Source organism: Anser anser (assembly GCF_964211835.1).
Source record: "Anser anser genome assembly, chromosome: 1".
Lineage (NCBI taxonomy): Eukaryota > Metazoa > Chordata > Aves > Anseriformes > Anatidae > Anser > Anser anser.
The window spans coordinates 29,406,290-29,417,357 of record NC_139720.1 but is presented as its reverse complement, the minus strand read 5'-3'; the positions used below and the strand labels follow the sequence as shown (position 1 = coordinate 29,417,357).

The 11,068-nt window shown below is 38.7% G+C and overlaps 1 protein-coding gene across 1 annotated transcript; it reads left to right on the top strand.

Annotated features, from left to right (window-relative positions):
* The first annotated feature begins 32 nt into the window (after positions 1-32).
* LSMEM1 (leucine rich single-pass membrane protein 1) lies at positions 33-9,331 on the top strand. The gene is made up of 4 exons (XM_083839437.1): positions 33-546; positions 2,986-3,117; positions 6,750-6,890; positions 8,670-9,331. Exons 2-4 carry the CDS (start codon positions 2,991-2,993, stop codon positions 8,873-8,875), a joined length of 474 nt encoding a protein of 157 aa, XP_083695563.1. The 5' UTR covers positions 33-546; positions 2,986-2,990; the 3' UTR covers positions 8,876-9,331.
* Positions 9,332-11,068: the final 1,737 nt, after the last annotated feature.

Below are 11,068 nucleotides of genomic sequence, written 5' to 3'. Positions count from 1 at the left end.
CCATGCCTTAACACAGTCTCACTTGAAATTATAAGGTGTGTGGGAGGAGGAAAATACTGTTTTCCTAGTCTATGCCTTTAAAGTCCTCATAACTGCAATACTATAGAAATGACTCTGCTGCATAGCAAACTGGTTGCTCATAACTACAGTACTGTAGCTATGACTCTGCTGCATAGCAAACTAGCTTTAAAAAGGCATCATAAACCAAAGGGTTAGTGACATATTGATCACCAGTAACATATCTTCCAATTTCCTCTTATAGGATATTATAATAATTCAAACAGAGTAATAAACACTGAGCGGTATATGTGCCGATCTCTTTTTAAACAGGTCAATATTGTGAAGTCAGTACACTTGGCCGAGATGAATGCTAAATATAGACTGAAAGGGACAGCCTGTTTCATAGCTGCCTTCATGGGTCCTGCAGGAGTGGACGGGCTCCGATGGGTCTGAAAGCAGAGGGGAAGAGCAGCACGAGTTCTGTTCTGCTGATTGGCACCGGCTGATTTCTTCCATACTGGCATATTACCTGAACGTGGTTATGTTGTAAGTAACGTTTCATTCTCCTGTTTGTTAATTCCTTTTAGATTGATTTTTTCTGGTAAGAATGTTCAGCATCTTCACGCTAAGTTCTAATTTTACAGCAGTCTGAGGAGGAATTTAGAAGTCAAACGGGGAAAAAAGTGTTTAAACAAGGTTAAAGTACAAGAAAGAGTGATTCCAAAAACCACCATCACCACCACCACCAACAAAAATGTCTAGATTAGTTTGTTGGGCAACTAATCAGTGCTTTTGGCCAGCGATGCTGATGTATCCTCTCACATTTGTCCGTTATGTCAGTGGGAAAAAATAATTGTAATACATCATTGAGTTAATACGGATTTTCTTCCCTGCAGTAACATTACTTAGTGGTTTTAAATAATAATGAAATCAGAAATGTAAAATTCAGTTCATGATAATGAATGAAAGATACTCACATTTATTACAGCCCAAGTTGTTCAGAAGAGTCTTCCCTGAAGTTGCAGGGAGGTACTAACCAAAATACCCAAGAGAAACAACTGCCCTTCGGAAGCTAAAAATAAGCCAGGCATCTGTGCACGAGGGGGTAGCTTTTAGCATGCTGTGGCAGCACAGGGCTCTGCAATGCCTGCGGTCAGTCACGGATGTGCCTGTGGGGAGATAGCGGAGAGAAAATGGGTGGCACTGCGGCTAGCTAGCACTGCGGTCTTGCACCTTGTGACATTTGTGACATTCCAGGGAACGCAAGGAGATGCAGCTCTGTCCTGAAATTACTGCTGCACACCTGAAAACCAGGCACTGCCTTAGGGTCACCGCTGCTATGATCGATTTTCTACCTCGTTTTTGTATTTTTCAGCAACAATTTTGAACAGAGAAACACTAAGCTGTAATCTTCTCTTAAATATAAATAGAAAAGTATACATGTAGGCCTATCAATCTCCACTATTAGAAATAGTCCCATTATCAGGAGAGAAATAAGCACTTAGTTTTCAGTCTTACTAAGACTCAGTGAATATCTACTTGGCTGTGTGCTCAGATATGGCAATCTCCTCCATCTGATTTGATTTGAAAGAATGGGTGCTTTATGTAAACATATATGCCTGTATTCCTCGAACTTGTAATTTTTATTTAGTTTTTGACTGAAGTGCTGAGTTAGGGATCCAATCACACTGCGTTATTTACTTACTGAAAAGGGAGGGAGACATGTTAAAAAGGGCAATTCCACCTCTCTGGGATTCAGAAATCACCCTTAGATGCTTATCATCATCCACCAACAGGAGGCTTGCATCCCATAAAGTGCTGAGTTACGTTTGGCAGGTAAAATTGAACTTGAGAGATTTAATAAAATACTAAATGTGCTAGAAGTATCTCACTTCAGCTGTAAACTAACCTCTGTGAGAGCTGCCTTTACGTTTGCTGGCAAGGAAAAGGTACCCTTAGACTGCAGTTCTGAGGTCTGAGAAGACCTATGTAAGTGTAAGAGGAATATTTCCTGGAGGTACATATTTTTCTTCAGTAACTATCAAGGGAGTTTTCAGTGCCTGGTGTAGGCTAGGACACCTAGTTAGAACAACTGCATCTCCTAATGGCTAGAACTGTAGAGTGCTTCAACACACAGAGGAGACTGCTTAGGTATTGCTTATTCTATCTCTATAATCTTCATAACTGTATTTATTTATACAATCATTCGGTCAGCTGTGCACACAGACTCAGCAGAGAAGCTGGCTGGGCCCCATCCAATGCTTTTCTTAAGGCAAGGAGTAATGGTCTGAAGAAAAGTCTTTACCACCAAGCTTTAATGTACCCATAACTCACATCTATATGAAGTAGAACTACACTAGAAGATTATTTTTTGCCCCATTATTCACAAATAACTTCACAGTGACATTCCAAGGTGCGTAAGCAAACTCATATTCCTGCTCCTTGTCTCGTACGTCCATGCCAGTATTCTGGACATCTCACCTCTGAATAGTCTGATGCTGAAAGCACAGGACCTGAGTGACATCCCTCCTGCTGCTGTTAGTGAAGCTTTGGCCTTCACTGTGGTCAGGGCATCGCTCTTCATCTTACCAAGTACCTCCCAAGTACCCCGCAAAGGGTTATTCAGACAACGGAATTAATATTCAAATCACTACTAATGAAATAATTTTATTTCTACATGTATATATACATATGTATACATAATTATTTATATATATTTGTATACGTATATGCACATCTATATGTGCATTTACATGTGCACAAATACAATGCAGAAATGAAATTTTATACTCATTAAAGATGTCCAGAATAAACAACAAATGTTACATACTGCATTACCTTTCCCTTCAAGCATGCTGGTCCTTCCAATCCCTTTATTTTAGGGGTTGCTAAAGCTGCTCAGCACTTCTGCAGGTCAGGACACTTACTGTTACTAGCTATTTCACATACTCATTTTTTTAACTTACCCTTTTATTATTATTTTAGACACAATGGAGAGGCCTTCTTTGGAAATTAACCTCCCCAATACTGATGAAGAAGGAAAACTTTATGTTGTTGATTCCTTAAATAACCTAAACAAACTAAACGCTTGTCCAGATGAATCCCAACATGCGCTAGGTACGTATGTGTCCTGGTTTCAGTTAGGACAGAGTTGATTTTCCTCCTAGTAGCTGGTAGGGTGCTATGTTTTGGATTAGGATGAGAAGAGTGCTGATAACATGCTGATGTTTTAATTGTTGCAGAGCAGTGTTTACACCAGGCCAAGGACTTTTCAGCTTCTCGCTCTGTCCTGCCAGCGGGCAGGCTGGGGGTGCAGCAGGAGCTGGGAGGGGACAGACCCAGGACAGCTGACCCAAACTGGCCAAAGGGGTATTCCATACCATCTGACGTCATGCTAAACAATATATAGGGGTGGCTGGCCGGGGTGGGGGGCCGGCTGCTCGGGGATAGGCTGGGCATCGGTCAGCGGGTGGTGAGCAACTGCATTGTGCATCACTTGTTTCGTACACATTATCATTAGTGATACTATTATCATTATTATTATTATTATTATTTTCCTGTCTTAATAAACTGTCTTTATCTCAACTCACCGGCTTCACTTTCCCATTTCTCTCCCCCATCCCAGAGAGGGAGGGGGGAGGGTGAGCGAACGGCTGTGTGGTGTTTAGCTGCCAGCCGGGTTAAATCACAACAGTATGACAGATGATGCTCCGTGGTTATTGAGTACATACAGTAGGCTGTAAAAAAGAGTTATGTATGGCACTTGAAAGCTCTAACCACATTGTGTTGCACCGTCAACAGCCCAACAGGCCAATAAGTATATGTCAAGCTCTGCACTGAAGAAGCCTGAACTTGTCTTTCACTTCCATTGAGATCCTTCAGGCAAGATAATTTCTCCAGTACTGCCCAATATGTACCTCTTATATGAGTAACATCATAACTCTTCACAAGCACAAATTCTAGCACACTAAATGCAGCAATAGAAAAAACAGTGAATTGCTGTTGATTCTTTTATGACACATCAAAGGTTTCAAACCTGTGAGACCTTTAAGCATTTTAATTCACAGAATCTCTTTACTCACAGTTTCAGATATGGGCTCTCCCACTCTTACTGCTTTTATGTGGCTTCTATCTTTGATTTGCTCATGGCAACAAAATTTTTTTTTTTTTGGATAGTTAAAATATACTTGTGTTCCTTGTCACCTGGAAACTTCTTGAAAGTTGGAGTTCTTCAGCAGCATTCCACATGACAACATTTGAATCAGTTTTTATTTCCTCTACTATAATGGCAAATTTGACTGAAGAAAAGTTATAGAAGGACAATTACGTTTAAATAAGATTCAAAGGGCCATAACTTAATCATTCTTCTGGTTATAGGGCACAAATGCCTTTCCAGAGGACACTGAAACCATTCTCCTAATGCAAGTAACTGGAGTGCTGTCAGCTTCTGGATTCTACACAAAGATGTTAGACTTAAGCTGCTTAATTTTCATATGTAGATTATCTTGATTTCTACAAGTACAAAATGAGACAATGGGGTAAATTGGTTTTGCAGTGTGCCACCCTGCAGTGTGTCTGTCTTACTCTTTTGTAGTTTTTAATAAGACAGTGTTCTTTACTTTCAAAGGGTTCTGTGGAATAGTCATGTGAATGTTCCTCCCCACATTTCAGCAGTAAAAAAAGGTAGCCTATTATGTATTTTATGCATCCATTTGTAATGTGCTTTGGCTCTTTGGCTTCTAAGATTATTCGTTTTAGCATACACGTCTTTTACCTTTTTTAAAGCTTGGAGATTCTGTAGTTATCAGTGAGATTTCTGGAGTATTTTTCAGTTTCTGATAAACACTACATTCTTGTGAACAAGGTCTATTAAGTATATTAGCTGATGCCCAGTTTGGTTTAAAAATGATGTTTCTAGAGTGTTACAGTACAGACAGCATTCCTTTTGTTCAGTAGCTTTATGTGACCTGGCATAATCAAGCACACTAGCAAACATGTTAAAAATGTATTTAAAATGCAAACAACTTTTGATTGTTTTGGTAGCAGCCATGCAACAGTTTCTTTATGTTTTAGACGATAAAATGGTCCCACTGTTTGCAGCTTGGCAAGAGTCTGTGTTCACTGATTCCTTACAATGCTGGCTAGTCCAGTCAGTAAGAAACAGTCATCAAGCAGAGCAAGCACACACCATTTTTGGGAACTCTGTTGATAGCTTAGTGTACTTGAGAGGCAGTAGTAGCAGGCTGTCCCCCTCCTTATTATGCTAATTAGAAAGCGATATTGGTGCAGGTACTTAGTATATGATGCATTTGTTATGAATGCTAAGGGAATAAACATAAAGTCCGCCAAAACAAATATTAAAGGGTTTCAGCTTACCAACAGTCAGGAGCATGTTAAATGCAATAAAGAGAAGCTGAGATATTCCCAGAGATCTCCAGTTAGCACAGCGAATTGTTCAATCCCAGGTTTGTTCATTACTAAAGTGTTGTTATGGCATAGGCATCCTTCCCTCAGCTTTATCACTAAAGGCTCAGTTGCAAAGCCCTCAGAGATTCCTACCAGCTAATACCAAAACATGATCTAGAAACATTTTTCATAGGTGCACTTGCTACCCTCCCTTTCAGAATGGCAAGACAGCAATTATAGGAGGAGAAATTACAGTATGCAATTTTACTTTGCATGTAAGAGGCTGACACTAAAATGAAATTACATTAGCTCCCTGCTCTCCCCAAAATATAAAATTAACGAAACATTAGTCAGTAAACAATTCTGTTTCAAGCGTGATTTTCTTTGATATTCACTTGAATTTCCTCATGGTCTTCACTTGACTTCACCCATCATCTTTAGGGTTTATTGCCTTCTTTCATTTGATTGCAGTTCTTACTGTGAGAGAAACTATTGACTTTCCTTTATGCAAGACATTCTTAAGAGCACAGTAAACTGTCTTGCTTTCCAGATTCAAGGAAGCACAGCAACTACTTGTTCTTTTTTCCCCTCTTTCTTCCTGTGCTTGAAGGACAAAATATGTAGTCCATGTGAAACTCTATTCCAATTTGGGCAATTTGGGAGGATATATACTTCATGTTTTGTTGGAATGAAGCCAACAAAACCTATAGAGTGTTTTCAAAGAATAATAATAATAAAAATGTTTTGAGATAAAAAAATGAGGCCTACAGTCATCGTATCCAACATCAGGAGCAACTGTGGTGCTTAACTTGGAAATTTAGTCATCCCATGGGTACTTATACCATCAAATCAAAGAAGTGAATCTGAAGGATAAATGTGTAGGATGAATCCGTAACTAGGTTTTCAATCTGATTTTTTTTTTCTCTCTTCTCTTTTGAAAAGGCTGAGCCCATTCAGGCTTTCAGAAAGCTTTCTGATGAAAACTCCATTGCAGTCTTATACATGTAAAACTGAACTGCAGAACTCTGAAATTGTAAAACACCAAACTGTAAAAACAGGTCAACTTCAACAAAACTGTGTATTTCAACAACAGAAACATTTTGTTGTTGTTGTTGTTGAAAATGTTACAACAGTTATAACATACTTTAGTTTTTGTACATCCAAATTCAAGCTGAGCTCATAAAGTTGGTTTCTTCATTTCTCGTGGAATATCACAGGAAACAAAGTCTATTGCCAAAATTGTGATGTATTCTGGAGCCAGAAGCATTTTGGCTTGTTTATTCTAACCCACCTTGACAAACGTTATCACTTTATCAAGCTTTATCAATGTTATCTCATTACAGATGAGGAGTATGAGAACACTGGTGGTACTGGAGAAACCACGGCAGGGAATAACACAAGAAACCAATGCTTGTTCTTCATCATCTTCATTCTCACTTTGATCGTCAGTTTGGCACTTGTTTCATTTGTAATATTCTTAATAAGTAAGTAAAACCAACAGTGGTTCTTATAAATATGGGGCCAACTGGAAGAAGAACTTTGCTGAAATGTGTCATACTACCCTATAAAATCCTACCGTCATATCTGCATGTCCAAAGCACTTAGCTGGCTATGGGCAGTGGGTCTTGGTCCTGGGAGTGAGAGCACAGGTCTCTACTCTCTGAGATACAAGGCACAGTTTTATTCTTTGTGTAAAGGTTTTGTGAACTTAAACAGCTGTCAAGAATTCAGCTCAGAAGGACGAAAGTGTGTTTTTGAAAATGCCAACTGGAAATTAAATTAAATTTTAGTGCTGATCATAAGGCAATGAGTAAGCTTTCTGTATCTTTCCAGGTGAAATTCAGTATTGGTGTCGTTCCACTGAAACTGGAATTACACTAATAATATAAATAGAATAGCACTTAAATCAGACTCCCTGAAGATATTCTCTTTTATTCAGAAAGACCCGAGGGTTGCAAGCTAAGTACTGACTGGAAAGTGTTTGTAACTAAGAAAACCTCAAAGAAACAAAAAATCGGAAGACTTATATCAAAATTGGCACGTAGCATCCAGTCTGCAGACATAAGGGGTGGGCTGGTTGGGCTGGCTCAGCTAGCGCTGCTAAGCACATGGCTACAGGTACAGGTGACCTTGCTTTATGGAACCCTTGCCATCTTGGGGTTTTCTGTGCTAACTGTATTGGACAGAGTCTGAGGTGCATTTTTTGATTCACCAGTCCATTTTTGAAGGAATTGGAATCCATATGAAATTAAGATTTATTTTCTTCTATAGTAGGGAATTTACTAGAGTGAAGAAAAAATCCTCATCCTTGACTGAATTTGCTTAGAAGTTCTCAAGGGACAGAATATCAGACAAGTAAAGAACACAAAGGAAATCTTCAGTGGCACGACTGTAAAAGCCTAATTCAAATATCTCATATTTGAATTCTAGATATCTTTAATGGGCTGCTGCTAAAAGTAGAGCCCTGGTATACATAAATGAGTAATGTGCCCCTCTAGTGGAAAAAAGGTAAAGTAGTAGTGAAAAGGCTACTTATAGGGTTTAAAGAAATTTTCTTGGTCTCAAGTTGGTAGAGACCTGTGCTTTTTGGAACCAATTACCAGTAGTGTTTGTGTCAGATTATGTTTGTAATCCACAGACATAGATTTGTTTTGCATTGGCACCATTAGAACTAAACTTCTGTCTGCTTTAAAACCCATGGGTAAATTTTTTCAGCCTCAGAAAGCCAAAACAAATATAGCTCCAGAAGTGTGTGTAATGTGTACTGCATATCGGTGGTCCACAGTAAACAGGCCTCTTAATGCCAGTATTTACAAGAATTCTCCTTTAACCTATATGCTTTAGGAAATCGGGTGATATGGCTGTAGTCTTTGGCATGCTTTAGTAGTTGTACTTTTAGAAAAAATATAGGTGGACAGTGCCCAGAAATAGCAACTTGGAGCCATTTAATAAGACATTTTCTTGTGGACATAAATGGAATAGATACACTGCTGAAGACTGTAAATTTTGTCTGAGCCAGTGTATTTTATTGTATTATACCGTGTTGCAGTCAATAAGACAGAAAATAAGCAGCTGAAGAATTTAATGAGCAGGTAACTCCACCAGATGCATAACTTTTTCTCATTGGATTCTGCTGCCGTTTTCCTGTTTAATATTTTAATCCATAATAATTCCCTGCACTTTAACACAGGAATGCAAGAGAGGGTAGTGATGCTCTTGACCTATATGTTGCCAATTTAATGTGGTACATTTTCTTTTCCCAGTTCAAACTAGAAACAAGATGGACCAAATATCAAGCAGACTATTATCTGAAAAGAAGAACATAGAGGAGCTTAAGAAAATAAACAATATGATATTAAAGTATCTAAATCACTCAGGAATGAAGGAAAAGGAGAGACACCTCTTCACAGAGTCTCCTGATCTTCATGATTTCTTCACCCATCCCGAGCTGAAAGTCCCTGGGGAATAAATCTACTTCAGAATGAAATTCAGCATCACTCTGTTCATGCACTCGGATGTTTCCATATGATACACAGGCTACTTAAACATTCTGATACGGTCACAGGAACATTGGAAAGGCTATCCAAAAGAAAAATATTGGAAAAGAATATTTGATCCTGTTTCATGTAAATAGAGATTATAAAAAATAAGCTCATATAATTTACAATAAACAGCGGATGGTCAACAATTTTCAGGAGAGTTTCAGATTCTCTAAGCATTGTAAATTGCAGGGTTAGGGGCTTAGTTTTACCTTAAATGCAAAGTAAATGTAAGTGAATAATAACATGAAATAGTGACTTTTATTCAAATGATTCCAGAATGACCTTGTTCACTTTGGAACAGGTTCTGTTTGCTTCTGTATTATTTGTATTTAAGGATAACTGCAGATTTCATAACTTATAAATAAAACCAGTTCTGCCACAGAGCTTGACGGTTTGCATTTCTTTACATCTAAATAGATTGACTTACCACTTCTGCTAAAAAACAAAAACAAAAACAAACTCATCTAAAAAAAACCTTTTCATAATATGCCATATTCAGTCCAAATTCCTAATGACTGAAAGCTGATGTCGTACAGTCTTACATGGGAAATAGGCTTAGAGAACTCATTCTGGTAATACCCATCTCACAACAATGCTAGCATGCTCTACTCAGTACTTGCTGGCAGTTTCAGAGGAAAGACCAAGTGTTTTATAAAGAGATGTGGGGAAAACGCTAGCTGTACTTGTACTCTTCCCTGTAGTTTCTCTTGGCCACTACTGGAGAAAGTCCACAGGGCCAGATGGAAATCTGGTCTGAGCCCTCCTTTTGAAGTGGTGCCGAGGGTAAAAGCAGCAGCTGATGCTTTCTCACTTTGACTTCATGCAGGTGTGGAGACTGAGACCCAAAAGCACAATCACATAAGACACTGGTGGGTAGTTTTGTCGTTTTAGTATTCAGGTCCTGATACTGGTACGCACATTAAGAAGCCATCTCAATTACCAATAAGTGAGTTGGTTACTCCCATCACAAGAGTGAAATAAATGGCAGCTGACACTTTGGAGTACGTCCAGCATCTTCTCTTTTACTTCAAGTTCTCCTTTTTTCATCCAAAGCTTTCTTATCTCTTCCGGAGTATTTTACAAAAAAGTCTCCAAAGTCCACTTGTATTGCAGTCTCCTTATCCAGAATGAGTGACAATTCGTGCTGTGGTGACTTCATCATCTACAACAGACTGAAGAACTAGGTCCAGGAGTCTTTCTTGCTATGACCTTACTTGGTTTTGCCCACTGATTCATAGGAATTCTATTCCCTTTAAGAGGAATACTTTGGTTTACCCCTACGTTTTGCATCACTTTCTTTCTATTTCTTGAGCACCATTTTTCTTTTTCTTCTGTATTACTATCAAATCATTCACATGAAAAGTGAGGTTTAGTCTTAAGAGTTTATTACTCCAGCTGGAGTCATAGCTATCTCCTCTGGATATTGTCAGCGTTTGTTACAAAGATGACTTCACTATTGCTGATAGAATGATAAAAGTAAGTGTAGAATGTGTCGCAAGGAAAGAAATCTGAAAGACTACAAAAGAAGTCTTTCCGCAAATGCTCTTAAATGATGAAAGAAAAAGTGTTGTATGACTAAAAACATGACACTCGCAGTGCTGTTTCTCTGTTCTCTTACCTGTCAGCTGCTTTTTAATGACACTGTTGAGGTCTCATCTCTCCCACTCATCTTGTAGCTACCAAAACTGCTTTCAGGCTCTTGTCTCACACTGACACACATCTGTACTTGTTAGCCAGGGAGAAACAACTAGTATTTGGCATTCAGTGCATCTCAAACATGGATTTGTCACATCCTTCATTGCAACTGCAGCTATCAGAGCAGTCTGTGGTTCACTAGAAACCGACACCAATTGTCTGTAGATTTTTCTGGCAGGAGGCAATGTAAATAAAATCTGTGCTACAGCAACAGTCCCCAAAGAAATGGAAGTGCCCTCATTTCTCAGGTCTTGTCCTCAATTTCTGTTAACCTGGTTATTCAGTCAATAATCATAGGAAATCCACTTTTTTTTCTTCTTCTTTTTTTTTTTTTTTTTTTTTCTGTCTGTCTATTATTGATTAGAAGTGCTGGTATTCTTCTCTCCAGTGTTTGAGCCTGTAAGGTGCTGAGTACCCTCAGCTGC